The following is a 16996-nucleotide window of genomic DNA, read 5'->3' on the forward strand; positions in this document are numbered from 1 at the left end:
TTGATGACTTTTAAGTATTTGTAGAAGTCATGAAAAACTCCTGTTCTGCATTACGTCAAATACCTGACTGTCTGCATAGGATTTTTTGTTCTGTGGAACTTTAGGTGTTGGCTGAAGACAGGTGAGAAGGGTGCATGAAGCTTTGTTTCATCTATTCTGCTGATGTTTTGCTGTGCTCTGAGCTGTGGTTTTCTGCCTGTGGAGCTGACTGGGCACACAAGAATCTTTCTTTCCTACCTGTACTACCTTAATGTTATCTTTAAATGAGTTAATTCTCACTGCTTGCAAAGGAGCTTTTGAATGAGGAGCCATATTTAGAAATGCACATTCTTCTTATGCAGCATATTATTTAATATCAGCTAAATAAATTATTAATTGCAAGTCTGCCATTTATCGCTGCACAGTGACTCAGCCTGCTGTATGAGTATATTGAACATACATCTTCATAACACTTTCCCAGACTCTTTTAACTTGGACTTGGATCAGCATGTTCCACAGCTCCTCTAAATCTGCTCATGTACAGCTGATTTACGCCAGCTCTGTCACAGTGTAAGTGACCTGGTGTTCTGATATTGTTACTGCTGTTAGCCAAAAACCCAATCAGATGGAGCATTTTTAATACCCCTTATCCCTGCCCACAAATTAGTCTAGCAGCTTGCTACTAAAAGTGGCTGTACCCATCTTACAGTACTGCTTGAAACGTTAGCAATGCCACTGCTGCAGAAACAAGGCTAAATTTAACCCACTGTTTTACAAATATTTCGGGTTTGGATGAAGTTAGGCAAGCTGATGTTTCATTTAAATATTGCAGAGGAAGCGAAGTTCACCAAGCTGTCATATGTGAGTGCAAGCAACAGAAAACCTCCTCTTGCTCCCCATCCACCCAGTCAGGTGCTATTTGGTGTGCTGTTGCTGATGCTCTCTGCAGGGATTTAGCAACACTGGGGTACCATCAGCCCCAGCCAGTGTTGTGGCTGAGAGGTGTGATGGTGGTGCCTGATTGACACAGGTGTGAAGTTCCTGCCAGGGTGCCTTTCCATGCTTGGGAAGTGGTGACTGATATGCAGAGTCTCTTTGCACCCCAAGAAGTGTGTGGGGCAAAGCCTGAAAGGTGGGAAGGGCTAGGGAGGGGAGGAGTCCTTTGAAGTAGAGAGCAGACTCACGTGGAAAGAGAGTGGGGATATGAGCATCCAGGTACCATGTAAAGTGTAGACATATGTAAAAATAGCAGCAATGTGTCTGGAGGGGGTGTCAGTACCACGGTGGCCATGTCATGCAGGAGCACAGCCCAAAGATGTGGGTGGACTTTGCAATCTGTTCTGCACTGTGGTCCATCAGAGGTGTGCTTCCCTCAGCTCCACTGATTTAAAGCCAGCTTGGGGCTGCTGACCTGCGCAGCATTTAGGTATCCAAAATACAAGGTAAACATGCAATAAAAACATCAGTAAGAGGGAAAGCAGGACATACGTTCGGTCAGGCAAGGTTTGAAGGGTTAGAAAAGGAAATGTTGAAATGTAATTTCCTCTGGCCACCGTTATTTGTTGACACAGCTCCTTTGGGGTGGTTCATCACGCCTGAAGCTGTGCAGCCTGAAGGCTTGTCTGCCTGGTAATGGAGAACTCTATTCTCTGACAGACCTTGGGGCCAGAAAAGAGGAACATGCACAACACCAATAAACCCACTCACATTTGTGATATTGATCAGCTGCATATCATCTTGAATTTGGGGTGCACCCAGTGTGTATGGTATGAATCCAATTATTCTTGGTGTCTATATGCTCAGTTATGTTTTATCAGGGAAATCACTGCATACATACAGAACATGTACTTGTTCCTCAGAAGATAAGATGTTATTGATAGCATTATCTGAAGAATCTAATTAGATTATTTTTAGATCAGATTTATAGTCACATCGATTTTATTATAGATGCAAAAGTGTTATGTTCATATAGCAGTTCTAGTTCACAGCTTTTGATGTTAAATGACACAAAATACAACATCATGATACACTAAAAAAAGAATATAAATACAAATTTATTTAATATTGAAATATAGTAATCTCAATATTTCGGAGTTGATCCATTGTCCAGTGGAGTTAGGAGTTATCCTGACCAATGAGTTTCTGTTACATGCTCCTTCCTACCATGATGAAATAGAAGGAGAGTTGTGCAGTTTTTAAGTTTTTACAAGTGGTTTTGTTTTTCTTTTATGCTTAATAGTCTCTATGTTAAAAAGTATTACAGTATTACTTTTAATAAGTGTAACGTTATTATTATTATTATTATTTCTAAAACAACATCAACAGGCATCCTCAGGAAGGCACTGATGTCTGGTGTGTTGCCAATTGTGTTTAATGATTTGTTTTTGCAGCTTCATTCTGCTTGATGATTGCCAAGCAAGCTTTCAGCATTAATTATGTCTCTGGCTGGGGTGTACACTATGGGCAAAACATAAACCCTTAAAATGTTAAGACTGCTATTAAGACTCAGATTTTTCAGGTTTTTAGAGCTGGTAAAAGTTTCCTCTAAACTTTGACACTTTCTTTCTCAGGCACTGAGGTTGTTTGCCACTGCTTTGCCCCAGCCCCATGGGGGCCAGCATTGGACTGGAGGTGTCTGACTGCCCCAGGGATGCTCTGCCACGGCCAAGGGTTGAACACTAAAAGGAAGCCATTCAAAATCCTCATCTCACTGAGCTCCACGGCTTGGAGGGAGAATTCTGTTAGGGGAAGTGGACTTGCTGCAAGGAGATCATGGCTTCATCCCGACTGGTGTCAAGATCTAGAGACATTGCCAATGTCATGCAACGGCTTCAAGGTAAGTGACTGATTGGGGCTGGTGCTCTCTGCCATGCCCTTATAAATGGTGGTTCCTATTTTCTACTATACTGAACAGTCAGAACAGAGTTTCTGAAGTTTAGTAACTTTTTTAAACTTATCACTGGAAAGTACTTCTAGTATATCTAAAGGGCTATGGTTATATGAGTTCTTTGGCATAGCATTAACAGTGGTGTTTAAAAGCAGTTGGCATGAACGTGGCTCCATGGGAGAGTACACTGAACTGAAGATTATGAGACTTTGGTTCTGTTTCTCCCACGTTACCTGATGTGTGCATCAGTTTTCTCATAAAAAAGAGAATAGAAATTATATCCATCCTTTTCTCAACTACAAAGTCAACTGGTAGATCTTTTATACTGATAAACTAATATTTATTATTTTAGCAATGAGAACAGTGCTTGATTATATTGTTAAGTGTTGAAGAATTCACAGCTCAGTGAGCTTATTATTAGTCCTCAAGTTGATGACCTTTTAGATAACACATCACAGGATGTCTTTGCAATATTCATTGAGTATTCATTATTGTTTTATGTTCCTATAATATAGCATTAATAAATAAATTTATTGTCTTTTTTAGAAGTTATACACCTAAATGATGCTGCTGAAAGCTTGCATTTGAAATGTTTTTTGTTCAAATGATGATTTTGACTCAAAACAAACTGTCAGTGCAACTGTAGATTTCACTCCCATTAACTTTTGAACTTGATCATAAATCCCTGGCCTTCTACTTTCCTCTACAGACCAGTTTCCACTGACTTAACAAAAGCTTTTATGCACAGAACCTTTGATACCCCCTTCTGCACCCTCTAAATCTGGAAGCTTAATCTGCTCGTGGCTTTTCCTTCCATTTATTGTCTTTCAGTTCAGGATATCTGAACTTAGCTTCCCAGCCACCAGCTACAACTAGTGTTAATGATATCCATGTAGCCACAGCAGATAAATGGAGGAGTCTGTCCTATAGCTCTTCATCAATTCTGAAAGGGTTCTGCTTGATTTTCCTCAGCCTTTTGTACATTTACTATATGTTCCCATGATATTTTTATGTCTGCTAATTCTTAGGCCACAATCTCGGACAATGGCTGTTCAAAGTGCCCACAAACATAGAGTGAGCAAATACTTCATGCTCAGAGGATTTATGGTTTAATAATTAGACTAAGGCATTTCAGGTAGATTTGAATGAGACTGTGCAAGGGCACGGTGAGGCAGCCTTGCCCACAGAACAGGCAGGGGTCTTAGGACATTGTGTGTGTGTATCACAGGATATTATATATTTGTATGAGCTTATGTTCTTAGTTGGTATTCCAGAAAAAAAAAATATTGAGGGACTTGAAGCAAGATATGAAATAATTATGAAACTGTGAGACCTTCTGAGGAATATGAAGAAATGCGTGAGAGAAATGGCAGAGGTACTCAAAGGTTATGGAGACACATTGCAAAGGAAAGCATCATGGAGCTGAGCTGTGTTCAGGGAGGATCATCCAGGCTGGTACTCTGAAGCAATGTATAAGGAGGATGCTACAGAAGGTATATACAAAGTGTGGGGATCATTAATTATCAGACTGTTACGTGCTAGCTTTCTAAACATCTGTAAAGCTGCTGCTGACAAAATGGCAGTTCTGTTTATTTGCATTTTGGGGTTTTTGACACTTTTTCTTCATTTTTATATATTTGGCTCTGCTGAAATCTGATACATAGTTCAGTCTGATATAATGTTTTTAATATTATTTTATTTTTGGCAATTAAGCAAAAAAATTACATGAATTCTGAAGTGAAGGCATTTTAGAAGAATATGTTTGAACTAAATGGAAATCTGGCATTGCATGTTAATTTGAAGTCATACCTGTAACTGGATTCTTTGTTTCGCAGATGAAATCAGCTCAGTTTAGTATTGATGGGATGTGAGTTTTGCTGCAGATGCACTATTTCAATAAATCACCTGTGCCAAAGCTAGAGTGCTTGGAGCCTAAATCTTTTTTTAGTCTGTAGTTCTGCATTATGGATGAGCAGGCAGTCTGCACTGCGACTGCCTAAGCCCTTGAGTATTAAGGTTGCTCTACCTTTCAGAAATTATACTCAGCTGAAATAGGAGTAGATGGGCATAGGAGCACAGAGATATTGCTTGGCATGTTTGCATGGCAGCCCAGAATCAATGCAGAGCTGGGTGCACAGCTCAAGCCGAGAGTGGAATTGACAGCATTCAAGGTGTAACAGGAATGGCAATGGTTTGGGGGATCCTCAGTGCTGAGCAGCAGTTGTGCTTTACAACACCTGTTTTTGTACCTGGCTGCAAGATGAGGCAGAAGCTTCTTCACAGTATCTTCTTGTGGGATACTGTTTAGACAGTGCTGCAAGATGTCAGTGCTGGAAATTTGTCAGCATTGAGAGGTAAAGCAAGCTATGCTCCCTCCTCCACATTGTTCTCATATTTGCCTCACGGGTTTCCAGTGAGTGTTTGTGGTGGGAGAGCGTAGGACATACCAGAAAAATGCCACTCTTCACTGGCATTCTCAACCTCAGTTTTGAAGTATCTGCTGTACATACTTTTAATGAATGCAACTATATATGGTCTCCTAAAATCTGTCAGAGAGCAACAAAGTTGATTCTGTGTTGTTTGGTTTTTTTTGTTTGTTTCTTTGTTTGGGTTTTTTAATATGAATATTTCCAGTCACTTCCCTTTGGTAATTACGACACTTGCAATACACTCTGTACATATGCAGAGTTTTTGAATAACACTGTGTATCACTGGCTCAGAAATCCACCTGGGACAGCCAGCCATAAAGATGTGCAGTGTGCTGGGCTGTGGGTTTGTGTGCAAGTGTACATAGAACCCGTCTGATCCCATGGGGCCCAGGCGATGGCATGTTGCAGTATAGCTCTCTCTTCTCAGAAGAATGGAGGATCTACTCCTTTAGTCTAGGCTAGGAAGGGCACAGGAGAGCAGTGAGCACTGAGGACAAGATTTACCATCTCTAACTTAATCATCCCTGTGATCCTAATAAAAATTGAGGCATAGTGCTATTCATTATAGCTCAGTCTGAACTCAAGGGAGAGAGCCATGCCTCTCCAGGAGTATGATCCCTTGTCACTTGAATTTTGATTAATAACAGTGAGTCTTTTCAGCAAAAAATCAAACTCTTTCCTTTTATATTTTAATTCTGGGAATTTTATAACATGTATAATAGGCAAAGACTGCTGAAAAAAATGGCCTTACCACTTTAAATCCTCAGAAATCATATCCTCTATCTCACTCTTTTGCTAGACACATGCCCTTAGTTGCATTGCATGTAGGATATTTCCACTGGTTTCTTTCTGCTTGCTGCTTATCCTTCCCTCAGTGCTTGTTCCAAGGAGCCTTGCCCTGCTTGGTGCTCATGGGCTTCCAGGTCCATCCTGCCTGGCTCAGGGGACTGGCAGGGTGTCGTGACTGCCACAGGAGCTAATGCAACCTAAGGCAGATGTTTCAGAAGGGTGTAATTAATCTTCTGAAAGTGCCTCTCTCTCCTCATTGCTGCAGAGAGAGACAAGAGAGTACAGAGACAACACCTGATATTTTCATTGCTGAATTTAAGCGTGTGGAACCCAATCTCATGCTACTACAGAATGAACCGGTGACATCCCTCCATATAATTGCCTTTGTGCTATTTATTTCTTGCTAGTTCTAGGTTTTGTACAGTACCTTATGCTTCCTAGTTGTTCGTATTATAAAAGCACCCATAAAACCTGAGCAGAACTGGTGTACACCATCAATATGAGTTACATTCCTGGGACTCTCTTGGATTATTCTGGGAATTAAAGCCAGTTGGCCAAAGGCACTGCTCCTTAGCCCACAGGAAGTGCAAGTTTCATTGGCATTGTAACTGTATATAAAGGTTCTTAAAGCATTTTTGGTAGCTACAAATATCAAAGCAAGGAGTGCTAGAAGACAAGATAGTAAACTTCTTATGAATTTGCAATCCTTGCCATCATGAAATGCAATCTTTTCCATTAGTATGCACTGTTACAGGCAAACTGCAGTCATGCTCATGCTCTTCTGAAGAAAACAAAAGGGAAAAAAAAGAAATGTCCCATTTGTCCTGTCCCATTCCTCGGGACCTTGTTGTTCCTGTAGGCTGGCTTGCTTTTACTGGCTTGTAAGGTGATGTTTAACAGTCACTGTAGCATACTATTACTGCAGGCTTTTCTAATTCCCACTTTTCTCCCCCTCCATGTTTTTTCCTTTCAGTTTCTAATTTAGTAGTCTGTGCTGCATGAAGACTTTTCTGAGTGTCATTGTGTTTATTATTGGGTGGTCCATTTAGTCAAACAGGATGCTTTTTTCCTTTCCTGCAGTGGATCACCAAAAATTCGGTGTGCACTACAATCTAAACATATATGCCACCCAAATTAGTTTGCTGTGGTATAGCTGGTATTTTGAGACTGTTAATCCTTTTTAACCCCATGCAGTAAAACCAGTTCTAGAGTGTACAAAGTTCAACAATTTATATAGTGTTACAAGGCAATAACTCTTTTGTCTTAAAAAAAACCACTACAAATGATATGGAAGCATAAAAAATTCTATCTTCCATTTGTTCTGGATTGCACCACTGTTCTTATTAGGCTCTTAAACACACTAGATTGTGGGTATTTTGGGGTTTTTTAAACTCACTGTAGAGACACTTCATGATGTAGTAAAAGCTAAGGTGGGAAAGCAAGCAATATGGTCATGCTTGAAGATCCACCTTCAAGGAGACATCATTCTAGTAACACTCATGCACTCCAGTAAAGCTTCAGTACAGGCCGGTCAAATTAGCTTCAAGCCCAGTGCTTGTTTTATGTAAAATTACCTACAACTGAGTATCATCTGTAGTTTTATGCCTTCCTTACATCAGCATTATTCACTGAATGTTGTGGGTTGGTTTTTCTTCTGGACTGTCCTTCCTTCCATCCTTCCCCTTGTCCTCTCCCACAGAAGTTTTGGCTCTTCTTTTCCTTGCTTTTACGGCCTAGCATTTCTCTTCCATACCAGCAGCTATTAACTAAACAGTACATTTTTTTTCTGTTCAGCTAATAGGCACTTTGTTAATGTGTACCTTCATTGGTGTTTTCCTTTGTTTTTCTCTCTAAGTCAACAGTGCCAAGAGCCACAGTTTAACATTAAGCTGAGGCAATTTAACAGATACCTGCTGCTGAAAATACCTTGCTTCACTGCATGCACGTTCCAAGCTTTGTTTTCACCAGTACTCTTCCTCTTCTTACCATAGACCTGAACCAGCTGAGAATTGGTTTGTAGAGGCCAAGGGAGCTCCTGGGAAAAAGGCAGTGTCTCCCCTTCAGTGCCATTTACCATTTTATTGTTGGCAAAACCAAAGTGCAAGATCACATTCGTAAATGTCAGCAAAATTGAAAAGGTGTGCTTGATCAGGAACGGCATGCTGCACATCTTTGCACAATTGACTTTTATTATCCCCATATTACAAACACTGCTCTGGTCAAGGTTTCCTTCTATCCAGTTTGCTTGTGTATACAGGTTCCATGTAGTTGTGCTGATGCCTTTTCCTTGCTGTCTTTCACTATCTAAAATGTTCCATTTTGATTCCTGCATCTTTCTTGGATTTGTCTTGAATTACAGAAGATGCCAGTGTAAACTATTAGTCTATCAGGTGAGAAAATCTTGCATCTAAGGCAATTTATTACTCACTGGCAGTGTGATAAGGGAAAATAAATACTTTTGACTCTATTGACTGGTATAGACTATGATCTGAAGGTCAAGTAAATCTAAGTGATGAATTGGGAATCTGAATACCATTACAGCCCACATGTTACCTGACAAGAGGAAGTCAAGCAGGATTTCAATCTCTTTTTTATTATTTTTTCAGTGTGGGAAATTTAACTTAATACTATTTCAGAAAAAAATGCTGAAATAATAGGGTTTATGTGTTAAGCTTAAGATGGCTGCAAAAAACTCGCCATCATAGCTGCAAAGATGATCATTAAAGGGAAAAACAAAGATGAAAGAGATCATGTGTTTTCATCTGCTGCAACAAAAACATGTGAGAGGATAATCTAGGGATATTCAAGTTAAATATTAGTTAACATTTGATAAGGAAAGTTACTAAGGCATGCTGTAAAATCAGCATTTTTAGAAGTATTTAATTTTGGTTTATGTATATGCAAACAAGTCCAGTGACAATCCACTTCAGGTTTTTTTTGACTCAAGTATGTGATAGTAATAATCTGATGTATTGCTGGGAAGGAGAAGTTCTGAACTACCTGTAGGTATTGCAGAAACATGGGTGAAATGTGGTCAAAACACTTCACTAATAGTACAGATTACTAAAGTATGAACTGAATTTAAATATCATGTTATATTAGAATGTTTTGTCATATAGTTAGGCTGTTTTGACATATGGTGCAATAAGTATCTCAGTGGAAGAAAACATGTGCTGCCTTTTTTTTTTTTTTTAAACTGCAGTTAGCTTTCAATTTGTGTTCACTTCCATGAGAACACAGTCCTGGGGCAGTATGTGAAATGCAGAATGTATTTTAGAATGTTTTTATTTTCAGGTAGTTTTTCATCATTAACAAATTCCAAGTTAGTGATTTAAAATACATTTCTAGAAAAAATTTTTGAAGTTAATATTGCAGTCTCATTGCTTACACTTTTTCTACTGCTTTTGACCAAAAAGCTAACAATGTAAATCAACATTACTCCTACTTACTTTTTTTTTCTTGCTTTCACTTTTGATGATCACAGTACAGTTTCCACAGGTTGGTAAACTAATCTGTGCTCCTCTTTCCACTTGGTTAGTCAACCAGGACACAAAGCACTAAAAATCACACAGGTAATATAAATTGCATAGATATATATAGATATATAGATATATAGAGATATAGATATATATGTATATATTTGCATTTGAGTTGCTCTTTAAGAAAAAATCAACATATTTTTCCAATTTTCATCTGGGATAAAGTATATATTTAGGGTAGAAAATGGCTGACACGGTAGTGTCTCACACTGAGATTGCTTCATTTGGATGTGAAGAAACACAGTTCAAAAATTGAAATTCTTCTCCTATGCTGCTATTAAAACACTGACAGGATTCGTTACACAAAATGTAGGAGGCAAAATGCAAATTGTCCTTGGGCAGTTTTATAGACGGTGGTTAAAAATGCTGTGTCTTAAATATAGTGGATATCCAAAACATCTCAGGCAAGTTGTGTTTTACATGAACCTGTCTTCAGCAGCTCCATGCTGCTCACTATGGTTTGACAAGTTTGTATGTAGGCATCCACACTGCAGCTGTTTAATTCTGGTTTTGATAAAGTGTTATCTGAGGCTCAAAAACTGTTCTCAGTTAAGATTTTGCTGCAAAATAACATCTGCCATATTTGTTACTGGTGTGAAAAGAGAGATATTTCAAGAAGTCTAAATAGGGACAATTATGTGTCAATTTTGATGGTTTAGCGAAGATAAAGATTTTGAGAAGGAAAATATTGCAGTGTTTATTTTTGAGAGTGCCCCCTCTATTCTGACAGGCTGCTAGACAGTTATTTTAGTAATAGCTTTGAGTTGGGAATATGAGGAAGCAGAATATCTTCAAAATATTTTGATAACATGTTTTTTAATGCAGGTCAGACAATTTATCGATTTTCTGTTCTGTGATTTCCTATCTCTTTTATATACACTGCGGGCTTGAAAAATTAAACTTTATCTTCTCAGAGCTGTGCTATAGTACCTTCCTACAGTATATTTTGGTGTGTTGCTAAATTTGAACATAGCTTATTGTCATCACCATAAATAACCCTCCCTTTTGAAATGTCACATCTGTTGTTTTTTAATACTAGAAGAACTGAAAAATGCAGAAGGACATGCCTCTTGTCCCTTGTTACTAATTAATAGGGGATTAAAATAGTTTTGTAGAAGAACTACTACTGATCTTGCTTCTGTACAGATGTAGAGACTTCTGTAACATAAAGGCAAAATATTTCAATGAGAAAGTTCTCCTTTTTTTTACAGTTTTGCTGTAATCATGTTTTGCCCATTTGTAGAAATCAGAAGCTTCACCATCTGTATTTATCAGGATGATAATATACTTCAGAGAATATACTTGCAGGTAGAAAAAGACGCATAGATGAAAAATAACACCTAACAATTATTCGCAATTTATTCCACAGACTTTATTATAGAATGCCATTTTTATTTTGCACTTTAGACTCCATTTGCTTAAAAATATCCTCGTTACTGTCACAAAGCTTCTCCTTGTGACTCATATCACTGAGTTCTAATTTTAGACTCACACTGAGGTTTTTTAGTTGGCAGTTGTATGTATCCAAGTGAATAGTGTATTACTGGGTGCAAGAAAACAGGCTACTTGTTCTGTCTTTCACCCAAGATGAGAAAGAGCTTTATGAGGGAAGTGTCAACGACTTATTAAGAATCCAATAGTCTAGAAACAAAGAAAGAAAACCCACCAAAACCCCCTTCTCTGGCTCCTTGGAATTTATGTCCCCATGATAAACTAAAAAGAAATGTTTGAAAGATAGTGTTACATTGTACAAGAAGTTATAACTCACTGCTTAATTGCACAGCTATTTTTAAAATTCAAATTCTGTTTGCTAGTATTTTGAGGTGTAAGTTTTGTTATTCTCATTCGTTAGTAGACTTTAAACTGGGGCCGCTCCATGTACAATGTTCTTTGAAGAAGGGGTGTAAAGAAACTGGGACTAATATTAAAAACTGACCTCCATCCTGTACTTTGAAAGAGATCCTGATGATTTCAAGTTCTCGGTGATTACTTTAATTCAATATCAGAACTGTTAGGGAGCTAGCAGAAAAGCAGCTTGATGTTTCAGGATAAGCAGCCTCCAGGTATGCATGTAAGGAGTAGTGCTGAGGCGGGGGGACAGTTCTTGGACTCCAGCTCAGCCCCTGCACAGCTTGGCCTGGGGGTCAAGAGCTCATACCTTAACCTGCTCTCCCCTCTCTCTGGTTTATCTGCCTTTCATGCTTTCCCTGCTGAGGAGTCATTGTTCTTAACAAAGATCATTGTGAAATATCTTTTGGAGCTTCATTACATGGAACGTAAACATTAATGTATTAAGAGATGTCATTTTTGAAGATTCTTTCGCTGCAATTTCACTAGATTTTATGTAATTACTTTTCAGTATTTGTTACACAGTCTTTTATACTTCTAAGAGGATTATGCCCTCACTGATGTACATTGGTTTAAGTGACTACGGAGAATGTATGTAATCTCTTTGTAACACTGTTCGGCTTGCGGCACAACCCTGCAAAACCTGTAAATCTCCAAGCTAAAGACTCTTGTATTCACCCAGATAAGAGATACATCTAGAACTTTTAATAACACCTTGCACCCACATGGCCATCGCTGCAGAATGAGAGTTGCAATTTAGTTTGTCCAAGTCACTGAGCTTCTTTAGCTATGCCAGTATAATTCCAGGAAAATTGATCATCCCCTTACTGAGATGCCAAAGGCCTGTACAAGTGTAGTAGGATGTTCCCATGCTTTCTGTACTTCCCTCTTAGAGGCCAGCTCATGGCCTGTCCTAACTCCACCAGCTTTCTTGGGAGTTACCATTGGTGTGCCTGGATGGGCACAGCTTCCTCACTTGACACTGTGGACTTTCTGTAAGTCTTTACTTAAGGTGCTATTGCAAGAAAGCCGCAGACCTTGTCAATGCAGCAGCTGTTCTGTAAAGACTTTATCTTAAGCTCATTAAAACAGAGGAAAAAAAATCTTCTTTCCATAAGGTGGACGGAATGAACTACAACAGCAATTGTATGTGAAGAATATTACTGTTAGCTTTCTGGTCTTGGAGGATGGTAAAAACCAACTCTACATACAAGATCACAGTATTCAAGATGATTTGCAGCCAAACCAGTGTAGCAAAGCAAAATATTTATTTGCTTACAGTGACTTATATATGAAAAAAAAAAGAAAAAAAAAGAAAAAAAAATCCTACTTAGGAATGCAGCTTGTAGTCCTCAAACCTGTCTGTTTATAAGAAATTATGGTAATTGGTAGTAAGTTCACTTTTGGACTGTGCTTTCATTCTCCCAAGGAAATTAAAGTTAATTATTAGTACAGTTGAGCCTATGTAAAGACATACCTCCTTTTTCTGTTATTTTGGCCAGGGTTTCTATCTTATTGTCTCATTTGCCAAGACATCCCTAGGCTTTTCTAAGTCCACATGATGCAGCCATTCCCAGTTCAAAGGCTGCAAACTGATACTGGTTTATACAAGACAAATAATACAGATGAATTTTCTCTTTTACTTGACTCTTGCAAAAAAAACAAACAAACAAACAAACACCTTTTTCGATCCACTAGGTAATCCAGAAAAATTTTGTGGTTTTTCAGGAGAGAATCAAGAGTCACCATTACCAGTTAAAACAGTTACGAGCCAGTCATACCAGCCCAGCCATTCTCTGTTGGGAGCTGAGTGCTCCTTTTGCAGCCTGGACATTCCTATTCCATTCACTCACAGGTGAACCTGATGTGCCTTGTTACAGTGAGGACAAGAAGTACCTTTTAATGGAAGTCAGAAAGCTTGAGCTCCTCCCATCCAAAGAGAGAAGCTTTGGGAATGGACCCTTTACAGAAATTTGTAGCCCAGCTGGCATTTTTCCCCCCATTGGAGTGTATTGTCACAGAAGCTCAGATTATGGCAGTTAGGTGATTCTTAAATCAGCCAAAACTCAAGTTTGAGGACAGGAGAGACAGAGGTGGGACTATCCAATGGTCACAAGTCAGTGAAAAAAAAGTGATCAAGCCACTGTGTTATCAGAGGTCTCCAGGCATAAAGGTTTGTTAGCAAATGTGAGTGGCAGTAATAAAGTACTCTGGTTTGAGACTCATTAGACAGGACATAAGTCTAATTAACCTGGATTTCTGGCTGCTTTGCATTACTGAAGTTGAGCATTGCAGGAAGAATAAGATTTGGAAAGGCATTTGGGCACCTGTGCATGATGTGCATTTTTTTAATACCTCTTTAGTTGCCTTACTTCAACCTCAAAGACCTGAGTACTTTATAATCCAATCCACGAACAAGCAAATAAAGTGGATTAAAAGTCTTCAGTGAGGTTGTACTGAGATTCTAATTAGCATTAAGAAATTATAAATTTATTATTTGCAAATGTATTTAGTACCCTAAACATAGTTAGTATTTCTAAATCTAAATTTTCATTTACCAGCAGTTGTGGGCTAAAGTCAGTGGGCTATCCTGGAACTACTAATATTGTTCTTTAGTGTTATGTCCATTAAATAAAAGTGAAGCCATGTGAACACCTTGTTCACATTTCTAAAATACGTATTCATCCTGTAGCCATATCGAAAGCTTTGTACTGATTGTTGCTTTTTCATTAAAATGAAATCTTGCTTGAATAAAAAGCTTAAATCTTGCTGTGAAGATTTTGCTTTCTGCTTCCCAAAGAGACAGGAGCTCATTTTGATTTATTTTTTTTCCTGGCTGACTGACTCTCTCAGGAGCAGAAAATCTGCTTCTTCTGCATTGCAATGTATCGTGGAAAGGAGTTTAGTTGTATAATCTGCTTTCTTGGTCTTGCTTTCCAGAATGGCCTTTTGTTTGGTCACTTTGGTCAGTTTGTACAAAGCCTCGTTGCATAATTCTTCTTCTTTCATAATCCTGAGCCTGCCTTTTCATTTGTGTGGTTAGTAAGAGAGCTGGAGGTGTGATCAGCTGCCAGAACTGATTTGAATAAATGAAAGGAATCATGAACAGTTAATTGTTGTGTTTGCATCTGGTTTCTAAGAGACTAATAGTTCAGTCTTACTGTTTCTGTGTGTTTGTATTTGAGATCTTGGGCACGGTTAAATCCTGTGTTCCCTGGGGACACTTGTGTCTGCACAAAAAAAAATTACACTTTGTATTCATCAGTAAGAAGTCATCAATTTTGAATAGGAAATTATGTCCATTTATGAATAAGAATAAATAATGCTATGTCATTGTGCTAATTCTTAACTATTCAAGGTGGTTTTTTTGTTGTTTTTTTGGGGTTGTTGGTTTGGTTTGGTTTTTGGTTGGCTTTAGGAAGAGGTATGCAAAATATATAGTGAAGTAGCATACTTTGAGCTGTGAGGATGGTAAAGATAACTCTCTGGGTTAGAATGAGACACAGAAAGGTCTCATTCTCACCAACTACTCTGCAAGTGTAGGATGCAACATGGCCTTTGCTGCAGTCAGGAAGAAAAAATCAGTTCCTAAAACTACTGAGCTGGTTAAGTACCAACATGGTTCTACAAATCAGGTGCACATCTATCTACTGAAAGAAATCGCCTCCACATGTACCTATGGTAGTTATAAGTAGTTATTTCTGTTTATTATTAATAGCTGGTTGTTCCTGTTGAAGGGCTGAAATGGTGGGAACTGTGTTATCAGGAATAAAAAGTACCTTAAAATTTGGCTGAACAGCTACGACTTACACATTCAGCAGCATGTTTGAAAAGTCACACTGTAAATTTCACCAGTGTATTTTCTCTGTGTTTTCTACACTATTATATGTTAGTAACCAAACTTGAAAATTTTACAGGCTGAAGTACTTCTAAAAAAATAGAAAAATTAGTCTTGCCATAGTTAAAATGCCAAACCTCAAGACTACAAATGTGCAGCTCTTCAAGACAGCACGTATGACAATACAATGACTTTTCGCCAACTGAAATGCTAATTGCCAGCAGAAATGTATTTTGAATGAGGCCAAACCTGGAATCTATGTTCAGTGACGTAATTAATTGACATAACAGTAGTGACAGTGGCTAAGGTATTCAGGTTATTCTCCCAGGCTTATGATTTAAGTTTAAAAGTATCAAGCTTAATTACAGTAATATCACAGTAAATGGAAAAAAAAAAACCAAACCCATATAAACAGACTTACATGAAAACATGCACTGAATTTTCTTTGTAGGGAAGAAAAAAATTGGAGTTCATTGATCAAAATTCTCAACACTTAGCTACTTCTTGTTGCCAAAGGAGAGTGTAAAGCACAGGAATCAGAGCTGAGTAGAAGATTAAACAGCCTTAAAAAGAAAAAGCCTGTTTACACACGCACTCACAAAAATCTTGTAATGCTTTCCTTGCATCTATGAGAAAGATAAATTTGTAATTAAAAGTGAGATAGAAAGCTTTGAATAATCTACTTTCAAGGAAACTGAAGAAGCTAACACATAGGAATACACATAGAAGTGAAAGAAAAAGAAAAATGAAAGTGAAAGGAACACATACAAGCTTCTGATAGGTAGAAATGTAAAAAAAAATGACTGAGGAAAGAAGATTGGATGTTGAGAAGAGCAATAACATTGCCTTGAGAAACAAAAAGGGAGAGAAGCTGCTTTTACATGTCTGAGCATAAAAATTACCATGGCAAGAGTTTCAGCTGTGTTGTTTTTTTGTGAACTGTCTCAGTCTCAACATCTAAGAGCGTGTTTGAAAACCCTTATGTGCAAAAAAGAGATGTCTTTTATCTGAATTAGCAATTTTAGTTCCGAGTACAGTCAAAATGTCTATAACACCATTACTTGCTTGCTCCCTATCAGGATTTGGCTGTTTTCTAATTACTAGGTGACAGGTGGATGCTGAGCTATGCTTCCCTGATCCTGCAGCATTCTCTCGCATTTGCCCTGGCAACAGCAAGAGCTGTTCATTCGTCTGTTATGAAGAACTACCTTGGTTTCTTCTTTCTTCCTGATAAATGGATCTCATTTTGTAGGTGATTTCTTCAGTTTCCAAATAATTTAAAGCCCTGAGCACATGTAATTAGATCAGTTTCTTACTAGTCAGTTGCTACCTTCTGGTTTTCTCTGGCCTCTTTTACTACAATCTGTTGCTTGAATTCCTTTACACTCTAAAAACTTCCCATTTAATTGCATCTTTTACTAATAATTGCCTTAGATGAGAGCAATTTATTTTAGCATTATCTGTATTTCAACATTTTTCCCACTTTTGCTGCAGAACCAGAAAGAATTAAAAGCTTGTTAATAGCTGATTTGCATATAATTAAGAATGTGCAGTGGTTATTGGTTAAGATTTATTTGTAGGCATTATCCTCTAGATTTATAGGCATTGTCATCTCGATTTATATTCTGGCATAGAAATATTTGAGATGCTGAGAAATTAAGATACAACTCAATAGCTTGTCACTGAA

At 38.1% G+C, this 16996-nt stretch overlaps 1 protein-coding gene across 1 annotated transcript in view; it reads left to right on the top strand.

Annotated features, from left to right (window-relative positions):
- Window positions 1-2631: 2631 nt before the first annotated feature.
- SYNE1 (spectrin repeat containing nuclear envelope protein 1) overlaps window positions 2632-16996 on the top strand; it is a 285161-nt gene continuing 270796 nt past the window's right edge. Inside the window, exon 1 of the mRNA XM_069010651.1 lies at window positions 2632-2815. Coding sequence (XP_068866752.1) covers window positions 2752-2815 — 64 coding nt within the window. The 5' untranslated portion in view covers window positions 2632-2751. The remainder of the gene's footprint in view (window positions 2816-16996) is intronic.

Source organism: Aphelocoma coerulescens, chromosome 3 (genome assembly GCF_041296385.1).
Source record: "Aphelocoma coerulescens isolate FSJ_1873_10779 chromosome 3, UR_Acoe_1.0, whole genome shotgun sequence".
In the NCBI taxonomy this organism is placed as follows: domain Eukaryota; kingdom Metazoa; phylum Chordata; class Aves; order Passeriformes; family Corvidae; genus Aphelocoma; species Aphelocoma coerulescens.